This window comes from Caenorhabditis elegans, chromosome V (assembly GCF_000002985.6).
Source record: "Caenorhabditis elegans chromosome V".
NCBI classification, from domain to species: Eukaryota; Metazoa; Nematoda; class Chromadorea; order Rhabditida; family Rhabditidae; genus Caenorhabditis; species Caenorhabditis elegans.
The window spans coordinates 7133904-7157115 of NC_003283.11; the positions used below are offsets into that span (position 1 = coordinate 7133904).

A 23212-nucleotide genomic window follows, 5' to 3' on the forward strand; every position below is an offset into this window, starting at 1 on the left:
CAATTTTTATCTACAGTTTTTGCTATCCTGTCATCATGTATCATTCCTGTGATCGATGGAAAACGGAAATTAATTTATTTCTGAAATTCGTAAAGATTCGGAATCCTGTAATAAATTCAAAAGTGTATCCAATCAGAAATAGTTATGGAATATCGATGAGTGAAGAAAATACAATGAGCAATCACTTTGATCATCTACGAGATGCATGGGAAACCAACCAAGGAAAAGTATCACTTCTTTAATTTATCATTAAATTAATAAACATTTCTTGTGTATGTATTGCCTTACTCTGACCTCATTTTTTAGAAAACATTAATTTCCCCAGAACCCCTAGAACAAGACAAAAAACTGGGAGCTCTATGGAAAATGTACATACAATTTCCCACAACTCCCTTCTGACTATCAAAGAGTGTTTGATAGAGTCTTTTATGACACTTTTGTCTTTAAAATCAATGAGAATTCACATTTTCTTTGCAATATCCCAAAATGTTTTATTCGGAGGAACTTCGGGGTTTGATGTAGGACTAATTAGTCGCTATGTTCCAAACACGTTTACTGAAACTGAACCGTAAGTGAGAAAATGTTTTGCTAGTTAGTTGAAACCAAGTTTAAATAAAGAAAGTATGTAGTGCATTTATTTCTTGTCTACTTAACAAGTTTTGAGATATTCGCATTTTTTAAAGAATTTGTTACGTTTAGAACTTTATGTAGACTATTTCGTGTAGAAAATCAATATTGATGGAATGCTTCATTAAAAAAAAAGAGATTTCCATAAATTTCAGAAGTCAAAAACTGAAAAAATTTAACTGTGTCTCATTTTGGTCTGATTACTTAGAGAAAATTAGTATTCGAAACCCAAACGTACATGATTAATCCCTCTTCAACTTATCAGGATTTTTAAGATTTTCCCCTACTGCTCAAAATGGCGCTCGCACAATGGACAGTGCTCATATATTTCTAACGGAGTTACTTGGATTTGGTTGGTTGAACTCATTTTTGAAAATTGAATATTTAAATTTAACCAGGAAATTTCACATCCTCTGAGCGTGGATTTTTTGTTGTGGAATATCAAAAATATCCGGTTATCATAAATCAAGCGGAGTACTATTGGGGTGCGTCATTTCATCCACCGCTGAAAAATGGAACTTATGGTTGCAAGATTCCGCTGAAATGGCTTGTTGAAGCTTCACATACTATGGTTTATGGTGTTTTAAGTTTATTAATCAGAAATATTTGTTACAGGGGAAGTTTCAATACCGTACTCATCATTCAAAACAGAAGAAAGAAGTATCAATAGAAAAGTTTTTGAAAATGGTTTTTTGTTTTCTGTTATTGATGTTTTTTAGTTTTAATTGTTTCAAATTACTCGAATTTTATAAATTCAGATTCGTTTTCATAACAACGCGGAACCATCAGAAATTGCTTGGTCTTGTATGTCCCCAATCTCTCGTTGCTGTGGTATCGGATGTTGCCCCAAAACTTCAAAGTCTCAATCGGAAAGTATTTTCCATAGTGTCTTTGGTTATATGTGAGTTCTTAGAAGATACTCTAGATATTTAAAATTCACAATTCAGGTGTGGTGGTTTCATGTTCCTGTGTTGTCTTGTTCTTCTTCTCTCACTTGTCATGTTTCTGTGCAATGACGTATGGCATCGTTACATCCCGTGGTTTCCATCATCTCCAAGACCAACGGCAACTCCAAGAAGTGAGACTCACGAGATGCAAGAATTGAATCCGTCAACTCACAGATCTCCGTCGAGATTGCATTTGGCTGTTTGAATTACGAAAACTTCAAAATGATTATACATTCACAATTAAAAGAACACATGAAAAATGAATAAATGTTTTGTTAACCTGAAATCAGTACAATGTAATAAATCTCAAAGTTTTACAGGAATATCAAAAACAAGTTATTTCGAAAACAGCTAAATTTATTCATAAGTTTTCCGTTTTTTTTTCCTTAGTCATTCCAAACTATTAAACTACGAGGAAAACTGTTAATTAACTTGGACGGGTAGCCGATGAATTATGTACTTTGTAATCGGCAAAGTCCGGGAACCCATTTTTACACTCCCCTTGTAAGTAAATTAGTATTTCTTGACGTGCATATGTTTCAAGTTTCCAAGAAAATCATCCTACAATTTTTTGAACTTTTGGTAAAAATATGATCTTTGAAAAGATGTTAGAAAATAGACAACTCGCCAGAACGGATGCAGTGATTTGAAAATTCAATTTTTCTGCTGTTCTGTTCTAATTACTTCGATTCAATTATTTGATACGAAATTCGATGAGGAAGTGATGAGTTTCACGTACTGGTACTTGCACTAAGCATACACTTCTGTAGATGAAGTTCTTTTTTAGATTGCTTAATCAACAAAACAATGTTCATTCGTGTGAAAAAAAATAACTTACACTCCAAAAAATTATCCAGAAAGATTAACAGCTGCAGGTTGTGATGATTTTATTCGAGAAGTTGAGTATGCTTCGCCAACAGCATTTCCCCGCTCATTTCCTCTGATGATATCTACAATATTCTCCACTAATAGTAAGTAAATGGTAAGGCTTAGGAAAACTCACTCAAAATAGTGACCCTGAATTCGCGAATGATAAAAATGAGAATTAGTGGGTCAAGACCTGGATAGAGAAATGAGCAAAAAACGATGAAGTTTGCATTGGCATTCAGGTTGATGTCGAAAAAGGGAGCGATGAACATGACACCAGTTGGGATGTACATAAATATTGATGGAACAAGGGTCTGGAATTTTTTGTTGTATCACCAAAAGTTATGAATGTGTTTTTTTGAAGTTCAGCTATAATACTTTTAAAATTGCGTGATTTTTGTAATAGTGGACCTGTACTAACTTGAAATACAAGTGCCTTAAACAATTGTCTATGCAGGTGACGTGTCCTATCAGATGCTCCACGATGCTCACGAATCGTCCACCATGTAGAAAATCCGCAGTAAAACACAACTACAAATGTCATTGACTAAAATATATTTTGTTTTTTCTTTCTTTTTCTCTGCAAATCTACCATAACGAAGTAGTGTACAAAGCAGCCAAGCAAATTTTTTATGTAGATGTGACGCTCCCCATTTTCATATTGATACTGCAAAATATTATATGTTTTGATTCTAGTTTAAACTAAAACTCACGTATACGTATGCGATATAAGATACATTTTCTTTTTTGATCACCTCGTAGTGTGTTTTCAGAACATATCTGGAAAGAAAATTAACGTGATTTCTTGGAAAGCGAATGAATATTCACGTACGTAACTGCTGCTTCAGTGTACTCGGTGTCTGGGTACAAAAAGTAAGAAACACTTGCCCACGCAGTCACAGGAATCGAACACATCAAAGGCCACAGTAAAAGATGCGGAAGGTTAAACAAGCGTAGCAGATTCGGTCTAAAAATATTGCTCAGATCATCAAATTTTAGTCTTTACAAGTGGTTGCTATCTTGAACCTTACTTGCAAGCGGCAAAGTACCGATACACAAAGTGTACCGCAGACAGGACAAAACTCGTGGCAAAACAAGCACAGTAGAAAGCAGAGTTGATTTTACCAAGGCGAGTTGAGTAATCGAAGCGTTTCCGAGAAATCAGAAAGAACGTCGTGTTTTCGATATGCATTATCTGGAATTGAAAGGTTGGTGTCAAAATCTAAGCAGTTTAGATGAAAAGTATGATTAAAGAAAAGTGCATGTTCCTTTCTTTGTGAAAACAGAAAGCCATTTTGCCAAATGTTGGGTATACTGTACATCTAGATAATTTATAACTTTTAGGTATAGTTTATATAGAGTTTTACAGATTTTTACCATTGAAAATGAGCCCAAAAATTTTCAAACGGGAAGCGCATTTAATTTTTGAGATCACTTGTTCGAGGTAAGTCTGAAAGATCAGATGTATATACTTGTTTTTTAATGTCGCTTTATGAGTTTTCACTCTGGGTACCATGTTCTCCAAATTTCAAAATATCCGGTCTTTTTATTTGTGTTTTTTCACCGTAAATTGATAATAAACGGGAACCAGGCCTTCCGTTATCCGGAAAAGCCTGACACAGGACGTCCAATTCAGTCTTGTTTCCCAGTTCTAGTTATAAATACTTGACTTTTTCTCTTGAATCTACTGTACTCTCATAGCTCTTAATTATGGATCTAAAGTTATAATAAGTAAGTATGTATTGAGTTCTGCTCATTTAAGACACAAACTCCAAAGTACTCACAAACAAAAATTTACCAGTACGCTCCAATCTTCCTGACAAGAGTCTATAATTATTTGCCCATACAAGATTTGTCATAATTGCCAAAATTACTTACTGGTCTCAAAATAGATTCAACGATTGCATAAAAGATTGAGAAGAACGAGAAGAAGCTCATCAAGTATTTGTACGTTCCCAACGTTTTTCCACGTGTTCTAATCAGCCCCAGTAGAATGATGTTGATGGAGATCGTGAGAGTGAATCCTACCATATCGGCAGCATCCACGAGGGCCAACCATAATTGACCAGACATATTATACCTGAAAATAGGATGAAGATTAAAACAAAAATATGGTCTTTAATAAGTAAATTCTAGGTCAAATCATTGAAGCGGGATAAAACGGAGGACCACGTCACAACTCAAACTTTTGAAGAAAAAAAGGGGAACCAGTGACCGTATCGTGCAAAGTTTCCAACATCTTTTGAAAATCTAATTTAGTGCCATGCAGAACATTTTCTTCATGAGAATATTAAACCGAAGACGATTGATGTTTTAACTCAAGATTCCTATTTGGGCGGAGTCACTAAAACTGAAACGAATCACATGAAACTCAACGACATGCAGACTATTTCACTTATTCGAAAAAGATAATATTGAGATGATAGAGAATTAATCATTAATACTTTGGGCGTATTGTAAGGAAATTAGGAACACATGTGATACCGATACATTAAATCTGCCATTAGTGTTTATTGCATTTGGAAAATGGAAAATAGTGAGAATATTGAGAGACCAAAATTGTGCAATCTAGTAGCAAAAGCTAGTAAAGTTTTCGTGCGACAGGCCATGTTCATCACCCAGGGAGGCAAAATCTAAACGGCTGATTGGAAAACAAATTTACTTTAACATTCAGTGCTGATACAGTTTCCTTGCAGTAGTTCGGGCAGCACTTGGCTTGGTAGTGATAAAAGAGCTGAAATCTAGGATACTATTTAATGAAAATGAGACTTTTTAAAGTTTAAAGCTAAACTTGCTTTGGGGCGTTTGATTAAGCTCGGGTAAATATATAATGCATATTTAGACTAAATTTTTAAAAACGTACAGCACGATTTGATAATTTATACTTCAAACTAGATTACATTGTTTAGTTACTGATCAAAAATCGACGAATTATTAAACTACAAAAATATAGTTTCATGTCTGAAAAAGATTTGTTGAGTTGAATAGTTGTCAAATTAACTGATCATTTACAAAACTTTGTAAATTTTTAAGATTCTGAAATCATGTCAAATCAAGGGGTAGATGGTGGAATAAATACACATTTACAGACTTTTTCCAATATATTTTAGGAATATTTTTTGCGAATACGTTTTAGATTTAAAAAAATATTCATTAAACTATTTTATACATCACAGAATCAAATTTTGAAAATTGTATGTTATTAAAAATTTGCGGGGAAATTTTTCAAGAAGTTGTTTGCGTGTAGCCTATTATTTTCAATCTGTTTTGATTTTGGCCTTCAAACAAGAGGCTACAAATTTCAGCACAAAGTATAACACCGAAACAATAGTCAAAACCACAGTCAGTACAATAAATGCAATGTCAATAAGAAAATATTGAATGAATCCCATCTGCCGAGAATATGGATCCAATGATGGCAGTTTTCCAAACCTGAAATAATTTTTAAAAAAATCAAACATTATCATGCAAATTGAATTTGAAATGGTGAATTGAATTAGATTTTTGATATGTCATTTTAGGGTTTTTTGAAACTTTATTAGGTTACCTTGCTGCGAATTCGACATGCTTCAGAAATAGTTCTTTAGGTTTTACGGGTTGGAATTGGAGATGTTCGGAGAGCCGTTTTGCAGATAGTGTGTAACTGGAATATAAATTTTTTCAAAGAAGGCAGCACTTTTTTCCTTTAAAAAATAATCACGCGATTTTACAAGTTTACAAGAAAATTCAAAAACTAACCTTTCATCGTATAAAATTTTTCGAAAAGCATTTGCGACAACTTTCTCATTGTGTAGATCATACTTTGAAAATTCTATAGATCCGTTGTGACGTTCAAGCATTTTGGCATTTCTCATCTGATCGCCAGAAAGTGGACACTGAACTTCTGTATGCAAAAACTTAGACATGAAACAAGGGCTTACCATGATCGTTGGTTTTCCAAAGTAACTGACTTCATTGACACTTCCCAAACCTCCATGAGTCATAAAAGCTGATAAACGGGGATCGGCTAAAATTTTTTTGCTATTTTATTGAGTCTTCTCAAACAAAACTTTCAAAAATGGCCAAACATTTTGGCAAAGTTGTAATATTCTTTACGACATTATATATGTTAATCTCACTAAAACATACATTCAGTTACGTAAATATGTATTTCGGTGAAATTAAAAGCATTGTTACCTAAAAGTTCTCTCTGTGGGACCCATTTTGAAAAGTGAATATTCTTAATTCCATTTGCAAACTCCTTTTTATCATCACCTTCATATTTCCAAATAAAAGTGACGTCATTGAGTTGTTTCATTGCATTTGTCAACCCTACCCTGAAACAAAGAACATTCAAAAGCATCAAAAAACGAAAATTGCACTTGTAAGCGAAAGGCATGTCCTGTGATAAAATCACTGATCCAAAAGAGACGAGTAGTGTTTTTTCACGAAGGTTTAATATTTGATCCCATTCTTCGGTCAATTTTCCGCTGCTCTTAAGCGTGTCAAGATTTACAGAGATGCCTCCAATTTGGATATTTTTAGTGATTGTGGCTCGGGGAAAGTCCAAAAACGGATTGGAATTCATGAATATAAACGAGGCCTCCGATAGCTTTTCCTGAAAAAAAATTGTTAAAACTGGCACAATAATTAAATGCTCTAAAAAACTGTGTATACTACTTACCAATGTATAAATCTTCTTTTCAGGGTTTGTATAGGATTGATAATATTCAGGAGTCATTCCATATACATTGAGCATTGCTTGAATCAGAGTGTTCAGCATTCTTTCGCATAGGCTCATTTTATCAGAAGATTGTGCCATCAGGTCTTCAAAATTTTTAAGTCAAACATAAAATTAATCATTATAGCTCACTCGGTATGTGACTGGTCATTACAGTATCCCCAAGAGCACCTAAAGTTATGGGCTCATAAGCAATCGATTGTGCAACAGCAAACGATTTTATTTCCAAGTATTCCATGAGTGCTGCAAGTGAATAGACCTCTCATTTACTTGAAGCGTTTTTTACTCGGCAGAATTGACTTTTTAATTTTTATGCATAGAAAGGTACAAGTGGAGGCATAATACTTTCTTGAAAAAATAATGCGAAATTACTTACGTAGTGCGCATGTGAAAACCGATTCAAAAAGAATGAGATCAAACTTTTTCTGTTTTAGACCATCAAGAAGAGCTAAATTATTAGCTAATACGTTGTTTTGTTCCCGAGTAATTGACTTGAAAAATCGAGTGGTTTGAGGAATTTCAAAAACTGAAAATTCTTGATTCCACCATCGTTTGTTACCCGCAATTAAGTCCCCAATTGCTTTGAGTTCAGGACTTGGCTGAAAAAAACTTATATTTAGACTTGATAACACGTCAATACCTACATCTAAATAGGCAACATCCTTTGTTAGTTTTGTATAGCTATAATTTCGAAATTCATCAATAATTGTAGGAGAAAATAGTGTAACATTATGTCCAGCTTCCGTTAGAATATCTGCAAGCCGTCCAAAAAATGTGGAATGGCTATGTCCAAAAAGTGGACAGAATACTAAAATATTGTAGGAAGTTGTTGATGATATCAAGAGCAAATAGTATAAATATAAAGAGAAACCCTTCATTTTGTCTCGAAGATTTGTATAAATGACTTTCAAATATATAACCCTATTGGAAAACAACTTGTCATACTACAAAGTACATCACAAAAGTTGTAGTGCCGTAAAAATAAAACTAATTCAATTAGTCTTGACTTTGCGTGAATCGACTGTGACTGGGAGGAAGTTGATCAGCCTTTTTATAATTTGGAACAAGACGACAACAATCAGCAAAGATGAAAATATCAAGATGGCTGCCACGTCGATCAAAAAATATTCAACAAAAGATAGTTGTCGAGAGTATGGATCCAAAGATGGTAGACGCCCGAACCTGAAAGATAACACGTACAGATTCTTAGTAGAAACCACAGATTGTAGAATTTTGATCGCTTATTATCTTTTGACGTCTGAAACATATTTAGTTTCATTATCTTTTTTTTTAATAAAAAGGAAACCAGACAGTAGTTGCAAACATGTTGTCTGTCTACTAAAGAAGTTCAAAAATTGCGCGGGCCATAGACTATAGTGTCCGGAAAAATTTATGTATCGAATCGGGCAAAGCTATGTGTAAACATATCAAAGAAATTGTCAGTTTGGTCCATTTCTGTCAAGAAAATTTCAAAAAAAAAAACAACAAATGTGTACAGAAACCACTCAAAAAAAGGAACCTGAAAAATTTATGTTCTAGTGGTAAACCCATTCAAATGCAATTACGCCAATTTGAAGCAATTTATTTTTTAATTTTACTATTATATTTAGTTAGACTAATACGATCCAGTTACATTTTTCAATGAAATTATTCTGCCTCCTAGAGGCGTTCAAAAATTGCGTATGGCACCCATGTTTCAGAGGTCATCGCGGGCAATTGGGAAAAGTTTTCAACCAGCAATAAACGCACCTCGGCAAAGCCTCATTGGTCACGTTATCGCCCCAGCGCAAAGCTAACTGACAGTTAGAGCAACAAAGAGGTGTTTCACTGCGTATACCGACATTATGCGGGTTCCGCGTGCCACCCTTTATGCGGAGGGTGTGCACCGCCCATCTCGTCACTTATTTCTCAAAGGAAGAATACTCACTGTGCTGCAAATTCAGCATGCCTTAACAGTAATTCCTTGGGTTTAACAGGTTGATTTGCTAGTTGATGTGCTAGTTTCTCAGCTGACAATCGATATCTTTAAAATTAATGTTTCATTAAAAAAACTAAATTCATACTTACGAATCATCAAACAGAATAGTTCTCAAAGTTTTTTCAATTTTTTCTCCATTTCCCAGATCATACTTCGAGATCTCAATTGAACCATTATGTCTTGCCAACATTTTGGCATTTCTCATTTGATCAGCAAATATTGGACACTGGAAAAAGTGCAATTCATTTTTTAGGAAAAAAGAATAAAACTTGCCATTATTGAAGGTTTACCCAAGTAACTGACTTCGTTAACACTTCCCAGCCCTGCGTGAGTGAAAAATGCAGTTAGACGGCGGTCGGCTGAAATAGAAATGTAAAATAGAAATTTTTAAATTAATTTTCGAACCTAAAAGAGCAGTTTGTGGAACCCACGATGAAAAGTGAATATTTTCAGTCTCACTTGCAAATAAATCAGTATCATTAAATTCGTATTTCCAGATAAATGTTACCTCAGGAAATTGTTTCATTGTCTTTGCCAAAATTTTCCTGTAAAAAAAATTGAATAATAACAATTTCAGTCGCACAGCTTACTTATTTTCCACTGGCATATCTTTTGAGAGCATGACAGAGCCAAACGATACTAGAATAGTTTTTTGTCGCATGTCTAGAATTCGATCCCATTCTTCATTCACTTTGTGGATTTTTAGATTCTCAACATCAACTGAGATTCCTCCAATTTGAACATTTTTCTCCAATGTTGGACGGGGATAGTCAATATATGGATTGGAATTACTGAGTATAAAAGAGCTCAAATGTTCCATTTTCTGAATATCAATGGCTTGATATGGAGGGCGGAATGATTTGAATTCGTGAGTTGGAAGAAGCGAATGGAAAATTGGAACAGCAATTGCATTGAGAAGCCGCTCGGTCATTGTCATTTTGTCAGTGAATTTGGACATAGGAACTGAAATACTAGTTAGTTAACTGTTAATAATGTTTCCATTGTGATCATTGTTTATCCAAAATTATTATACATATCTATTCAAAATGATATCACTCGATTTGTGGTCACAATTAAACAACTATTGAGTAGATTTTTCACCATATCAAGAAATAGGGTTTCAACTGGATTCCGCACAAAATTTCAAGTCCAACGTGCTTAGTTTTTAATGCTTAGTTTTTATGCTTAGATTTTCCAGTTAGTTCCAATTAAATATTTTTAAGACATTCTTTGATCGACTGTATCAGCAAAAAGGTCTACTCACGTGGTACTGTACTCGGTATTCTTGGCTCTCCAATTGATATTAATAAATTTGGATCAAATAACAATGATGACGATGGAATAAATGTTTCAATTTCCAGATATTCAAGCAGAGCTGAAATTCAATTACATTTCGTTCAATTTTAAATTTCAAGACCAACTTACGATATGCACATTCCGCAAATCTTTCAAAAATCATTACATCAAATTTCATTTCTTTGAGCTCATCGAGCACATCTAGATTCTGCCCCAATACAAATGCTTGCTCAGCAAACATTTCATTAAAAAGCTTAATCATTGGAAACATCTCAGCCATCGAAGAGTCATCAGTCCAAAATCTGGATATATCCACATCTTCCATCTGATTTCCGTATCGCTCCAGCTTTTCAGAGGGTTCCAGGTGGATCACGTGTTTTGTGTGTTTCACATAGTTGATCTTCGAAAACTTTCTGATGATTGTAGGTGTGAAAAATGTCTAAAAAATTGAATTTTGGAAACAAACTATTCGTTGACTTTTTTTTAGCGTATTGTTTTAAATATGTAGATTTGAGGTTTTGAGATAGTTAAACGTTTCATCCAAAAATATTACATAATTAAGTTCAAGAATTTCAAACTACACTCGTCATCTATTAATTCGTCTAATTGGAAAAAACCCTTTTTCGATTAAAAAACATTTACCAGACCTGTCTGAGAGTTCTAGTTAAATATCAAAATATTAACAACTCACTCTAAACAATCATTTCAAAAAAAGAGACAGTGTGCACCCTGCCAAGAGGTTTTGGGAAAATGCCAGATTAGGCGGTGATAAACTGAATCATTGTTTTTTAAGTCCATTATATTTGTAGTTCGAAAACTTACTACATTATGCCCAGCTTCAGAAAGAGTATCCGCAATTTTAGCAAAGAAAGTTGTGTGGCTATGACCAAATAATGGAGAGAAAATTAGAAAATTATAAGAAAAATTTACATTGAAACAAGCAAAGAGTAAAATAAGAATTTTCATCCTGATCAATGTTTTCAGACAATTTATTTTTCACTATTTATATAAGGTCTCTCATTTGTATCGGCAGATAACACAAAATAGTCAGAAATTGGTCACATTAATGTATAAAGTGTGTGTGACCATGTCTAGGCTAGACTTTTGTTGTTATTTCAAGTTCATATTATTGTTTTTTTTTCTGTTTTTTAACGATTTGGTTGGACTATTTGAAAAAAAATTACTTCCTGGTAGATAGTAATTTAGTTAAAAATCCACTGAAATAAATAATTATATTATTCAAAAAAAAAACCATTATAACAAAAATTGAAGAGGCTACACATGGGTAGAAAGCGCTTTTATCAAACACTCCATGCATCATTCAGTTTTTCTTTTTATCAAAAAGATATCAAATAAAGACTGTACTAATTTCGTTACTACAAAAACTACAAATGTCAGTATAAAAACACAAATGGCTGCGACGTCAAGCAAGAAATATTCAACGAAAGACATTTTTCTCGAGTATGGATCCAGTGATGGTAGACGCCCAAATCTAGAACTTGAATAATAATTTTATCTTAGTAAAATATAAAAAACCAACCTGGCTGCATATTCAGCATGTTTAACCATCATTTCTTTCGGTTTAATTGGCTGATTCTCAAGCTGTTCTGCTAATTTCTGAGCATTTTTTGCATATGAAGAATCAAACAAAATTGCTTGAAAAGCTTCAATAATTTTCTCAGACTTTCCCAGATCATATTTCGATAGCTCGATAGATCCATTGTGACGGACAAGCATTTTAGTATTTCTCATTTGGTCGAATAGTTGTGGGCACTAAAATATTACAATTTTATAGATTTGAATAGTTTTGACATACCAAGATAGCAGGTTTACCCAAGTAGCTGAGTTCAGTGATACTACCAAGTCCGGCGTGAGTAAGGAAAGCAGAGAGACGGGAGTCAGCTGAAATAGAATAACTGAATTTTAGTTTTTATGTCTTGAATAACCGAAGGAATACAAACTTACCAAGAAGAGCAGTTTGTGGAACCCATTTTGCAAAATGAATATTTTCAATTCCTTTTGCGAATTCGTCAGAACTATCATCTTCATACTTCCAAATAAATGTTACATTTTTGAACTTTTCCATTGCATTTTTCAATGCTATTTTATTTTTGAATGGCATATCCTTTGAGTACAACATTGATCCAAATGACACTAACATTGTTTTTTCTCTCAACTTGAGAATTTCTGACCATGTTTCATCAAGTTTTTGACTTCTCAATTCATTTGAATCAACTGATATTCCTCCAATTTGAATTGTTTTTGTGAGAGTTGGCCTTGGAAAATCAACAAATGGATTAGAGTTGAGGAATACAAATGATGCCTCGGGAACGATAGATCTTATATCAATTGGATTGTATGGAGGTTTGAAAGATCTATGTGTGGGGTATCCAATCATAAAATCAAAATATGGAACCATGAATGCATTGAATGCTCTTTCAGTTATTGATAGTTTATCACCAAATGGAGATAAGCAGTCTGAAACTACACTTGGCATAACTGGTTCACCAATTTCTACTGCCAATGCAGTGTCGTGTGCAACAGATAGAGATGGAATAAATGTTGGGATTTCCAGATAATCCATCAATGCTGAAAATAAAATATCTGGCCTGTTAGATATTAAAAAGCTTACGATAGGCTGAAAAAATAAATGCCTCGAAAATGATAACATCGAATTTCCGTTTCTTCAAATCATTCAGAATTTCGATATTGTCCTTCATCACTGTTCCCTGCTCATTATACATTTTTTGAAAAATCCGAACAACTGTGATAATTTCTGTGGCCGTTGAGTCTTCAGTCCAATACCTGACAAAATCTCCTGTACTCATTTGTCTTCCATATTCTTTCAGTTTCTTCGAAGGTTCCATGTAAACTACATCTTTCGTTGATTTTGTATAATTAAAGTTTCGGTATTTTTCGACAATTATTGGTGTGAAAAATGCCTGAATAAAAGTGTCAATTGATTAATTTCTGATTTGAAAATCGTACCACGTTGTGACCAGCGTCTGTTAAAGAATCTGCAATTGTTGCAAAGAACTTTGAATGGCTATGAGCAAACAATGGGCAGAATACTAGAAAATTAAATGAAGAAACATTTGCATAAAGCGTAAATAATAAAGCTAGCAGGAGCATTAGGAATTTAGCCAGTCAAATGATAGCTCAGTTGAAAAGCACGAAATATATACAGACAAAAACTCCTAGTCATTTGGACTTTGCGATCGGAATTGTCATCGAATTTTCTGATGACAATTAACCATTAGCAGTTATATGTATAATAAGAATACAAATTATCAACTGTAGCATTAATCCTGCTCTGAATGTTCACTAGGAATTAGTGCGCACCGAAAGGTTGAATATTGTCATCCTTTGAGTTCAACGACGGAGATGGGACTAAACTATATATGAAAATATTGTAAATAGGTGTGCCTGGCAGAAGAATGACAAATTGATTTATAAAAACGATGAGGCCTGGTTGTAAATTGAAAATGAAGGTGAATGAGAGATGTTGGAGTTCAAAATAGTCTTCAGACTATCATCATTGAATCAAAAATAACGAGTTCGTGTTATTATAAATGTGACATCACACGTGGTATTTAAAAAATGGTAAATTGGAGTTTTAGCATATTTTGTCCTCAATTTACCAGGTTTACTAACAAGTCAGTTTGACAACTCGTTTCTTGCAAAAGTAACAGTGAGAGATGGTTTCAAAGTATTGTACAACAATCACTAGAATATTGTTTTTAATGGGTCACTTTCTCAGTTTTCAAAAAAGTATCGAATGTGAGAAATGTTCTTCTGGAGATCAGACACCAACAAAACAATATTTTTTGGTACTAATCTATAAAAAGAGGTCACTATGGTGTGCATACGTGAAAGATTACAATCTCAGATTGTTGAGCCCGGCCTCCAACATTTTCTGTTGGTGTTTCCATTATCGTATAAAGTTTGGTCAGCTGTCACAATACGTGATATTTGCTGGCACAGTGATAAGAATTGGTGAATGTTTATCATCCTTCATGAATCATTGAAACCAATTTGTGAAAATCGTGACTTTGAGTTTGCGAAGTTTTTCTTGAAGTAATTGTCATTTTTCAGCTACATTCAGGGGTGTTTTTTCATATCTCAAAGCTATGATGTGGTCCATGGAGACAACCTCACCTCCATTTTATAATTATATTAAAACTATATCAATTGCAGAGAAGAATATAAAAAGGTTTCAAATTAGAAAATTGTTTCAAATGCATTTCTGCTTTTCAAAAAACATATGTAACTTGCATGATAGATGTGAAAAAAAATAAAAATACATTGTGCTAATTGTGAATTAACCTTTATTGTAAAAATATGATTAATCACTCAGTTTTTATTTTCACCAAGAATCGTCTACATAGAAACTGTACTACTCTCGTTAAAACAAAAACTACACATGCCAGAACTAAAACACAAATGGTTGCAACGTCAAGCAAGAAATATTCAACGAAAGACATTTTTCTTGAATATGGATCCAGTGATGGTAGACGCCCAAATCTAAAACTTTATAAGATTTTTAATCCAAAAACAGAATGCAAACCTGGCTGCAAATTCCGCATGTTTAACCATCATTTTTTCTGGTTTAATCGGCTGATTCTCGAGTTGTTCTGCTAATTTCTGAGCATTCTCCGCATACGAAGAATCAAACAAAATTGCTTGAAAAGCTTCAATTATTTTCTTAGAATTTCCCAGATCATATTTCGATAACTCAATTGATCCATTGTGACGGACAAGCATTTTTGCATTTCTCATTTGATCCGCAAAGAGAGGGCACTGGAAACTTGCCCTAATTTCTTTGGATTTGAACAAGAGAAACGTACCAAAATTGATGGTTTGCCCAAATAGCTGACTTCATTAATACTACCCAGACCAGCATGAGTGAAGAAAGCTGACAGACGTCGATTAGCTGAAACTTAAAATAATATGAAGTCGGGTTTGTTAATCACAATTAATATTTAAAATTAATACAAAATTAATACATCGAGCAATTAGAATTACAAAAATACAACAAGTTTGAGTTTATTTGAAAAACTTTTGATTTTTCTACATTTTTATTCAAGACTAATAGAAAATACGGTAACTTGAAATACGGAATAAAAACTTACCCAAAAGTGCAGTTTGTGGTACCCATTTTACAAAATGAATATTTTGAATTCCTCGTGCAAAGTCCTCAATGTCATTTCCTTCATATTTCCAAATGAATGTAACATTTTTGAATTCTGTCATAGAATTTGCTATTACTTTTTTATTTTCCAATGGCATATCTTTCGAGAAGAATACTGATCCAAATGACACCAACATTGTTTTTTCTCTCAAATTGAGAATATCTGACCATTTTGAATCCAATTGTTGACTTTTCAATTGGTTCAAATCGACTGTAATTCCTCCGATTTCAACAGTTTTTGTAAGGGTTGGCCTGGGAAAGTCAAGGAATGGATTTGAATTCAAAAACAAAAATGACGCTTCCGGTTCAATTGTTCTTATATCAATTTCAGTGTATGGAGCTGATAAAGTATTGTGAACCGGATAACCGAGAACAATGTCGATATATGGAACAGCGAATGCATTAAATGCTCTTTCCAACAATGAAAGCTTGTCACCAAACGGAGAACACACATCTGAAACTACACTAGGCATCACTGGTTCTCCAATTGCCTTTGATAAATAAACATCGTGAGTGAGTGATAACGATGGAATGAATGTTTTGATGTTGAGGTAATCCATTAGAGCTGGAATACATTTTGACTTTACGTTTTTTTTTAAATTTCTTCTAGTTTGAGTCACTACTAATTTCAGGTATTTGCTGGATCAAGAGTTGGATCATTTCTCTGCTATACTTGAAATAACCAAATTTTTAATGAACCGTTTTGAAAATTTTTATCAAACAAAAGCGTCATAATTAACTAAATTTGAATAAGCCATTAAGTCTAATAGAGCATCGATACAAGTCTGCTGCTCCAACGTTATAAAACGACGAATCTTCTGTCCAAAATCTGGAAAAGTCTGCAGACTCCATTTGTTCGCCGTATTCCATTAGTTTTTTCGGCGCATCCATGTGAACTACATCTTTCGTCAATTTTGTGTAGCTAACATTTCGATATTTTTCGACAATTGTTGGAGTGAAAAATGTCTGAAAAAAAGTTTGAATTTATTGTTTTCTGCTATGAAAATTCTTACCACATTATGGCCAGCGTCTGTTAGAGCATCGGCAATTGTCGCAAAAAATTTGGTGTGACTGTGACCAAATAGAGGACAGAAGACTAGAAAATTATAAGAGTAGGTGCTGTAGATCAAAGACAAGATCACCAGAAAGGTACGCATGAGTAGAAAATGAACAAGATGTCAAACATAAGTCTTTAAATGATAAGATGCACTACGAAGTACGCTTTTGTAAATAGATAAAAATGAGAAATTCAATGGAATAAGGATTGATAAGGAATAGTACTTTGTGGTAGGTCTGATTAGATAAACAATTTTTAACATTGTCTTTTATGTCAACCCAATAAAAAATCCAGAGGCGCTCATATTGTTTTCAAAGGAGTACAAACGAACTTCAAAAAATTCTCATTGTCATATCATAAAATTTTTCTGATTTAATGAGCCGGCAAAAAAACTGTCTGAAAATTTATACTAAAAATTTGTAAAAATGTTTAATTTTTTTTAAATTAAATTTTTACATGTTTATTTTCAATAGCCTAAAATTTAAAAAAAACATCAAAAATATCCCGTTTTAATACTTTTTGATCAATACTTTCTGAAACTTTGAGAATAATAACTCGTTTTCAGAGTTGTATGTATCAGAAACGAAAATTAGAACGTAGAAGAACAAGCAGAACTCTTTTTGCAAAAAATTACATCATTATGATTGAAATATTCGTTTTTATGAAAAATATCAAAACCATTGTCTGATTTATACAAACTTTGAAATAAACTTTTTTCGTTTACTTTTCTACTGATTTTTCAAAAATTTTAAAGTGGGATGTTTATACATAGAATTAACCAAATTTATTCAGGAATAAATTAATTATTTTTTGCTTCAATTAAAACTTTTATGGACAACCAACGCGTAATGATAATGAATTTACATGATCGATTTTTTTCTTGATTCTTCACTTCCGTGATTGGCAACCTGCCGGCTGATAAACTCATCGGCAATTGTTTTTCTATCGTAGACAAGACCAAGAACAGCTGCAGTATCAATAAGAACACGGGTCCAATTGTATATCAATGAATATTCAGATGCTCTGTAGTCTTGTGGGAATGTGTGGTGGAAATTGTGACCTCCTTCACCAACGGCTACAACTGTGGTAAAGACGTTCTCAACGGCGGAAACAGAAGTATCGTATGGCTTCCAACCAAAACTGAAAATTTTAATTTAATAATTTCAAGCTTGATTTATTTTTCTAACGATGAAAAGAAAACAGTTTTACCGTAAACTTAAAAACAAAACATTTGTATTTTAAAAACTTTAATTTAGACCAAGTCATCACAGAAATTTTGACAGCGAACTTACCTATTTTCTTTGTTTTGGTCCCGCTAAACACTTGAAGATTTTAAATTTAAATTTTTGTTTTGCACTGGGTAATAAATTGTAAAACGACCCCGAATCTATAAAAATAAAGTGAACTTACTAGTGAGCAGCGCTGTTGATGCACCAAGTGGCGTGAAGTGTGAAACAATAACGGAATGTTCCAGCTACGTAAAACGCAATGAATGCTGTCTCCTTCCAGAAATAAACGGGGATAATTGTTGGAAGAATGAAACAAAACAAAATGACCAGTGGGAAATAGTGCCTGAAATAAAAAATTGACATATTTTTTATTTATTTCAACCTAACTTACTTTCTCTGGAATACAAGAACTGGATCGCTAAATAGATCAGATAGGTCGAGTTTGCCTCCATGCTCCTTAACTTGTGGATGCTTACGCACAAGAAGCCATCCCATGTGAGTGAAGAAGAATCCACGGGTGGTGTTATGTGGATCAGCATCTGTATCAGTCCACTTGTGATGGCAACGATGATCACGAGCCCATTCAATGATGTCGTTTTGAAGAGCAATGTTGTTCAAGAGCATCAAAAAGATTCTCATTGGTGTGGTTGCCTTGTATGATTTATGAGACCAGAGACGATGGGCTCCAGCTGTGATACCGAATCCTGAGAACACATAGAGAGCAAATGCTGAAAATTAAATATACAACTGGTTTTATCACTCGTTTATCACTAATCGAAATATTTGTTTCTGTTCAATTGCAATCAGTTAAAAAAAATAAACTTTTCATTCAAAATGTACAGACATCGTAAATGTTTCTTTTCATATACAGTTTTTTGGTTTTCAAAATCCAGTAGTTTATTTCTCTATTAGTGTGACAAGTAATACTAGTTTCCGGACACAAAAATAATGCTTGGGGGAACTTACAGAAGACGGCCGTTTGCCATTTAGCATGGAAGACAAGCTCGTAAAGTCCAATGGCTGCGGCGACGTGCAGAGCAGCAAAGAGAGCCACGTTACGCCACACTATTTCCATTTTGTATGGAATCTGGAATAAGGGAAATAGATTCTGAATTCAGTTAGCTCATGGTATTGTTTAATTTTTTTAAAATTTCATATTGAGAATCTAATCTGAATTTCGCTCTCAAAAACTAGCTTACTTTTTTGCTCTCCTCTTGGACTTGCAGGACTTCATTTGGATCCATGAACAGGTATTGAGAGTCCAAACCATCTTTTTCAATCTTCTTGGCAATGCTCGCGCGAGTTTTTACCGTCATTTTACCGTTTGTTTTCTGAAAAGTATTAATATTTACGATAATTAGTGAAGAGGTCAGGAAAAGCATAACAAGTTATTCTGAATGGCTGAAGATGAGAGAACAAAAATTCAAATATGAATTCTGTTAAACGGAGTTCAAAAGGGCTTTTATAATCAAACATAGATCTGATCACTTTCTTAGTTGAGAAATGGGCGGAGTAAAGTTTTCTGCTACACTACGCAATAGAAGACTCTTTGCCCTCCGAATCGTTTGAAATCATTCCATTTTTTCAACGTGTAGCAGAATTGTTGCGTAAGGAATAGGAACAAATGAAAAATTAAATGCGAAGATGATAAATTGTGATTTTTTCAGTAAATCTGTTTTTATTTCGGCAAATCAATCATATATCACTTGCCAAGTCGAATACTTCGTGCTACACAAACTTGTACAGACTTCAAATAATTTTCGTGTATGTCCAGTCGTACATTTTAAATATTGTTATTTTTAGCCGATTGCTATCTATCATTTTCTTTAAAATGCCTAACAAAGTCTCTGAAAGCCTGATAGGAAACAATGAAAACAGATAATCTGATGTGATGTTTGATGTAAAATCTGAAAATCCTCGCTTCTGGCTTGGTATGCAACTCAAAAAATATTGTTTTCTTTAAATGTAAGATTTTGGTGCATGATCACTCCAAACACCCATGGAAATACTCATAATTGTTTCAAACAACCTCAGGATTTATGATAGACCTAGTAAGCCAGTTAAGCCAAACCAGATGCAAGACTAATAGGAAAAGTATGATATTTCAATTCCAGTAGTTGTAACCATTCTTGCTGACAAGTATTTCAATGGGGCGAGCGATTTAGAAAAAAAAAGTCGGCTGATAATTGCTACAAATCGGAAAATGGTCAGCTACAAATGAGAAGAAGCAAACTACAGGTAATACGTGTAGCTTGATCAATAATGGACAAAGATAAGAATAAAGTATTGATCCATATAGAATTAAAAAAATTATATTTTATCACACAAGAATTTCCACCAGACGGTTGGTGGCAAAATTTGAAAAATCATAAAACAGTTAAACGAATGGAAAAAAACACAGTGTTTCCTAAACTACACATAACTTTCAGATAATAGTCCAAGTAGTCATTCTTTACATGTTTTAGTTTGTGATGTTTTTCTTATTATTCGGACCACTTGGACATTTCATTAGTAGACCCGTGCGCAATGCACATTTAAAACCCAATAGATGAGAATAGGATAACCGGGTCAGCTGTAGGTCTGTATAGCTTTTATTATGTGTGGTGTGAGTATTTTCTACATTATTATTATTATACATACATGAGATGTTCATATGATTCAAACAAATTTAATAAATGCTGTATAACCAATTGAAAAAATTATTTATTTTCAAAACTTTTTTATCTACAATCAAGTTCATAAATCCATTCACAATTTGTTTTTACCCGTCCCTTCCGCATCAAAAATCTTTTTCACAACCTCTGCCACCAAATCGGCGCGTTTCTTGTTTTGAAAATGAGTATCCTTTGCCACAAAAACAGAAGCTCCCTTTTCAGAGTCAAACGTCTTCAGGATTTTTCCATAATCATCAGTTGGAATTTCCGAGTCGTAATCCTGAAATTAAAGCGGTAAGTTTATTAGCTTTAAGTAACATCTAAAATTTGAAAACTCACGAAATGAACTAAATCCCTGTACTCTTTCAGCGCCTCAAACACAATTTCATCCTCACAAATGAGATCCTTTCCGGCAAAAATAATGAAGGTCTTGGTCTGAAATTAGTTCGAAGTTAGCTCAAAACTTGAAATGAGACATACATCTTGCTCACGGAGCTTGTGAATGTTCGGCAGAGTCGTCTCAAGGCCACAACGAATAACTGAACGCAATGCGCTGATCGCCTCCTCTCCGTCTTGAACTTTCAGACCAAAGGAGAGGTACACTGAAATATGATAAATATTTTTTCAATAAATAACTACGTTTATTTACAATTTTAATACTACATGTAAAACTGTGTCAGATTTTTCACGCTATTATGAAAAAAGTTATTTTCACCCACTTCTATAGATCATCGCGTCGGCCAGAAACTTTGGCAGCATATCATAAACCCATTCGATGCGCTCAAGTCTTGACAACGGACGAATCGATTTATGCTTCCTCAATCCTAATGGATTCATCATTACAAGTCCATGAGCCGGAAAGGTTGTTGCCGTCATAAGAGCATTCTCGCATCCTCTGCTGTGTGCAAGGAATATCACTTTTCCGGAAAGATCCGCGGACTTCAAAAAAGCGTCTGTATAGTTTTGGCGCTCCTTGTTGCAGTGTCCTTGACCGGGGTAACCTGAAAATGGAAACAAATGTTAAAATTAGAATGTCTGTATTCACTGACCATCAGTTTGTTTGAATCCTGGATAGTTGAGGCCAATGAATCTGATTCCAGCTTCATCAAATTGTTGTCTAATGTACTTGAAATCGTTGTGAGATCCAGGAGAGCCATGGAAAGCAACTACAGTACCCACTGATGAGCCGGTGGAAAGGGAATCCTGAAATGCAGATGTTATAAATAAATTTCGTTTGAAATTTGGACAAAGTATGTATGATATTTTATGCTCTTGTTTTTTATTGATTTTTTCCAAACTTTTAGTTTTTCAAACTTTCTTTTTCAAATTAGTTATTGATGTTCGATGGAAATGAAGTTGTTTTGTAAAAAAAATAATTTTTAAAAAACACATTATCTAAAATACAAAAATTCAAAGCACCGTAGAAATAGCAACTAAAAAATTTTTAACGTAATCTTAAAGACTATCTGTATTCAAAATAATTTTAGTGGTTTTTGAAAAAAAATTTGAAAAAAAAAACACACAATCAAATGCAAAATACCCTACCTCATAAACAGCCTGAACCTCAACCTGCTTCCCATTTTCCGCTTGAAACTTTACAAGTTTTCTGTGCATATTCGGCTCGGTCATCTTGCTAGCAAAACTTCTGAATTGTGATCCAAGAACGACTCTTTTCAAGGCGTTACTACTAAACTGCAGGGCGGCCATGAGAGTAAACGATAGAATGGCCGAATGAACAGACCACTTTTTTAGAATGAATGATCATCTCCCTCCGTGTAATTGGATTCTTATGTGTAGTCTTACGTATAGTGTCAAACAGCTGGCGAGCAGGGCAGCCCGTGTTCTCGTTATTACGTAAACGTTTTATATTTTGTATAATATTCAACGTTTTCATGTGAAAAAAATTTACTGATTTAATTATTGGAACTTATGAAAAAAAGATGTCACAAAAACAGCAACACTAAAATATGGAAAACTGATCAGTAGTGCTTTTCAAAATTTGCTCTAATGGGTGAAGGCATATTGCAATTTGTGAAATCCCCAAAAAGTTCCTAAACAGTATAAAATCCCGTTTAGAATCTGTGAAAATACTTTCCTTTAGAGCCTTTTTCCTATAAAAATTTGAATTTATCTAAGTGCACAAAAACGTTTGGGAAATGACAAATTATTGCGTTCTTAGACGACTAACTACAAAATTCATTATTATCATGCCGGCATTAATTCTCAATCATTCAATCTTTTTTTAACGATCATATAAAAATTTAATAACCGATGAAATTTTTGTTGAAGTCTAATCTTACTTTTCAGTTATTTTTCAGGTTCCAACTAGTACATTATTGAAAAAATACGTTGGACATTTTTTTCACAAAATTAAATTATGATGTACCGATGAACTTTTTTTACAATCTTCCGCATATATTGTCAGACAGAGTGGGAAGGAGTCCAATTCTTTTGGTAGATCATAAATAAACTCTATGAAACAGTTTATTTACAGAGCTCCATAGTAGTCCCTGTGATACTGTGCAACGGGAGTGGATCAGCTAAAACACATTACATGTTCAATTGAAATTTTAATACTCGGTGCTCAGATTTATTTAATTTTCACAAGTATCCGTGGTTTGTGAGAGTATTTGAACATACTTTTTC

The 23212-nt window shown here is 33.7% G+C and overlaps 8 protein-coding genes and 3 non-coding genes across 12 annotated transcripts; 3 read left to right on the forward strand and 8 right to left on the reverse strand.

Moving 5' to 3' along the window:
* Nucleotides 1-359: 359 nt before the first annotated feature.
* F10D2.16 (CX domain-containing protein) lies at nucleotides 360-1852 on the forward strand (the record flags this gene model as incomplete). Its single annotated transcript, NM_001347266.2, has 6 exons — nucleotides 360-568; nucleotides 903-979; nucleotides 1026-1198; nucleotides 1243-1314; nucleotides 1386-1528; nucleotides 1575-1852. The coding sequence occupies 6 exons, from the start codon at nucleotides 360-362 to the stop codon at nucleotides 1777-1779; spliced, it is 879 nt and encodes a 292-aa protein (NP_001334231.1). The 3' UTR covers nucleotides 1780-1852.
* A 571-nt stretch (nucleotides 1853-2423) lies between these two features.
* Nucleotides 2424-4517, reverse strand: str-112 (Serpentine receptor class r-10; the record flags this gene model as incomplete). The annotated part of the gene is made up of 8 exons (NM_072408.4): nucleotides 4320-4517; nucleotides 3473-3636; nucleotides 3274-3408; nucleotides 3155-3221; nucleotides 3034-3108; nucleotides 2863-2988; nucleotides 2578-2755; nucleotides 2424-2524 (listed from the first exon to the last, which is right to left on the reverse strand). Exons 1-8 carry the CDS (start codon nucleotides 4512-4514, stop codon nucleotides 2424-2426), a joined length of 1041 nt encoding a protein of 346 aa, NP_504809.1. The 5' UTR covers nucleotides 4515-4517.
* A 1054-nt stretch (nucleotides 4518-5571) lies between these two features.
* On the reverse strand, nucleotides 5572-8061 carry ugt-40 (glucuronosyltransferase). The gene is made up of 10 exons (NM_072409.7): nucleotides 7806-8061; nucleotides 7538-7760; nucleotides 7294-7404; nucleotides 7105-7247; nucleotides 6803-7038; nucleotides 6618-6757; nucleotides 6362-6447; nucleotides 6180-6316; nucleotides 5989-6084; nucleotides 5572-5873 (listed from the first exon to the last, which is right to left on the reverse strand). The coding sequence occupies exons 1-10, from the start codon at nucleotides 8037-8039 to the stop codon at nucleotides 5699-5701; spliced, it is 1581 nt and encodes a 526-aa protein (NP_504810.2). The 5' UTR covers nucleotides 8040-8061; the 3' UTR covers nucleotides 5572-5698.
* 21ur-12685 lies at nucleotides 7634-7654 on the forward strand. Its single transcript, NR_069014.1, has one exon.
* Nucleotides 8020-11415, reverse strand: ugt-37 (glucuronosyltransferase). Its single transcript, NM_072410.7, has 9 exons — nucleotides 11258-11415; nucleotides 10565-10874; nucleotides 10404-10514; nucleotides 9730-10102; nucleotides 9545-9684; nucleotides 9413-9498; nucleotides 9229-9365; nucleotides 9089-9184; nucleotides 8020-8343 (listed from the first exon to the last, which is right to left on the reverse strand). Exons 1-9 carry the CDS (start codon nucleotides 11399-11401, stop codon nucleotides 8154-8156), a joined length of 1587 nt encoding a protein of 528 aa, NP_504811.2. The 5' UTR covers nucleotides 11402-11415; the 3' UTR covers nucleotides 8020-8153.
* Nucleotides 8812-8957, forward strand: F10D2.15. Its single transcript, NR_069015.1, has one exon. It is a non-coding gene; the product is annotated as an Unclassified non-coding RNA F10D2.15 (non-coding RNA).
* Nucleotides 8814-8955, reverse strand: F10D2.13. Its single transcript, NR_003472.1, has one exon. It is a non-coding gene; the product is annotated as a small nuclear RNA F10D2.13 (small nuclear RNA).
* A 337-nt stretch (nucleotides 11416-11752) lies between the features above and the next one.
* On the reverse strand, nucleotides 11753-13567 carry ugt-38 (glucuronosyltransferase; the record flags this gene model as incomplete). The annotated part of the gene is made up of 6 exons (NM_072411.1): nucleotides 11753-11927; nucleotides 11976-12208; nucleotides 12252-12337; nucleotides 12401-13024; nucleotides 13068-13377; nucleotides 13424-13567. The coding sequence occupies 6 exons, from the start codon at nucleotides 13565-13567 to the stop codon at nucleotides 11753-11755; spliced, it is 1572 nt and encodes a 523-aa protein (NP_504812.1).
* Nucleotides 13568-14784: 1217 nt separating this feature from the next.
* F10D2.8 lies at nucleotides 14785-16811 on the reverse strand (the record flags this gene model as incomplete). Of its 2 annotated transcripts, NM_001322565.1 has the most annotated exons (6): nucleotides 14785-14959; nucleotides 15003-15235; nucleotides 15283-15368; nucleotides 15568-16191; nucleotides 16370-16592; nucleotides 16640-16783. In NM_001322565.1, 6 exons carry the CDS (start codon nucleotides 16781-16783, stop codon nucleotides 14785-14787), a joined length of 1485 nt encoding a protein of 494 aa, NP_001309630.1. The 2 variants fall into 2 exon arrangements, with proteins under 2 accessions (NP_001309630.1, NP_504813.2); NM_072412.9 differs by lacking the exons at nucleotides 14785-14959; nucleotides 15003-15235; nucleotides 15283-15368; nucleotides 15568-16191 and having other exon boundaries at nucleotides 16324-16592; nucleotides 16640-16811.
* Nucleotides 16812-17449: 638 nt separating this feature from the next.
* On the reverse strand, nucleotides 17450-19243 carry fat-7 (Delta(9)-fatty-acid desaturase fat-7). The gene is made up of 5 exons (NM_072413.7): nucleotides 19112-19243; nucleotides 18879-18999; nucleotides 18304-18640; nucleotides 18094-18255; nucleotides 17450-17823 (listed from the first exon to the last, which is right to left on the reverse strand). The coding sequence occupies exons 1-5, from the start codon at nucleotides 19226-19228 to the stop codon at nucleotides 17544-17546; spliced, it is 1017 nt and encodes a 338-aa protein (NP_504814.1). The 5' UTR covers nucleotides 19229-19243; the 3' UTR covers nucleotides 17450-17543.
* Nucleotides 19244-20599: 1356 nt separating this feature from the next.
* F10D2.10 (Hydrolase_4 domain-containing protein) lies at nucleotides 20600-22276 on the reverse strand. Its single transcript, NM_072414.7, has 6 exons — nucleotides 22112-22276; nucleotides 21616-21769; nucleotides 21286-21567; nucleotides 21047-21168; nucleotides 20906-21001; nucleotides 20600-20846 (listed from the first exon to the last, which is right to left on the reverse strand). The coding sequence occupies exons 1-6, from the start codon at nucleotides 22271-22273 to the stop codon at nucleotides 20661-20663; spliced, it is 1002 nt and encodes a 333-aa protein (NP_504815.2). The 5' UTR covers nucleotides 22274-22276; the 3' UTR covers nucleotides 20600-20660.
* Between the last annotated feature and the right edge of the window lie 936 nt (nucleotides 22277-23212).

Bases quoted from the DNA above. Each gene is read 5' to 3' on its own strand.
- ugt-40 (NM_072409.7), bottom strand. From the start codon at position 8,039: ATGAAGGGTTTCTCTTTATATTTATACTATTTGCTCTTGATATCATCA. The intron at 7,405-7,537 runs GTAAGTAATTTC...ATTCACTTGCAG, and splicing joins GGTTTTCACATGCGCACTAC to CACTCATGGAATACTTGGAA. The intron at 6,758-6,802 runs GTGCAATTTTCG...TCTTTGTTTCAG, and splicing joins GACATGCCTTTCGCTTACAA to GGTAGGGTTGACAAATGCAA.
- ugt-37 (NM_072410.7), bottom strand. From the start codon at position 11,401: ATGAAAATTCTTATTTTACTCTTTGCTTGTTTCAATGTAAATTTTTCT. The intron at 10,875-11,257 runs GTAAGTTTTCGA...TCAATTTTTTAG, and splicing joins CTGAAGCTGGGCATAATGTA to ACATTTTTCACACCTACAAT. The intron at 10,515-10,564 runs GTAAGTTGGTCT...ATTGAATTTCAG, and splicing joins ATTTGCGGAATGTGCATATC to CTCTGCTTGAATATCTGGAA.
- fat-7 (NM_072413.7), bottom strand. From the start codon at position 19,228: ATGACGGTAAAAACTCGCGCGAGCATTGCCAAGAAGATTGAAAAAGAT. The intron at 18,641-18,878 runs GTAAGTTCCCCC...TTTAATTTTCAG, and splicing joins ATGGCAAACGGCCGTCTTCT to CATTTGCTCTCTATGTGTTC. The intron at 18,256-18,303 runs GTAAGTTAGGTT...TTTTTATTTCAG, and splicing joins GTTCTTGTATTCCAGAGAAA to GCACTATTTCCCACTGGTCA.
- F10D2.10 (NM_072414.7), bottom strand. From the start codon at position 22,273: ATGGCCGCCCTGCAGTTTAGTAGTAACGCCTTGAAAAGAGTCGTTCTT. The intron at 21,770-22,111 runs GTAGGGTATTTT...TCTGCATTTCAG, and splicing joins AGGTTCAGGCTGTTTATGAG to GATTCCCTTTCCACCGGCTC. The intron at 21,002-21,046 runs GTATGTCTCATT...AACTAATTTCAG, and splicing joins ACAAGCTCCGTGAGCAAGAT to ACCAAGACCTTCATTATTTT.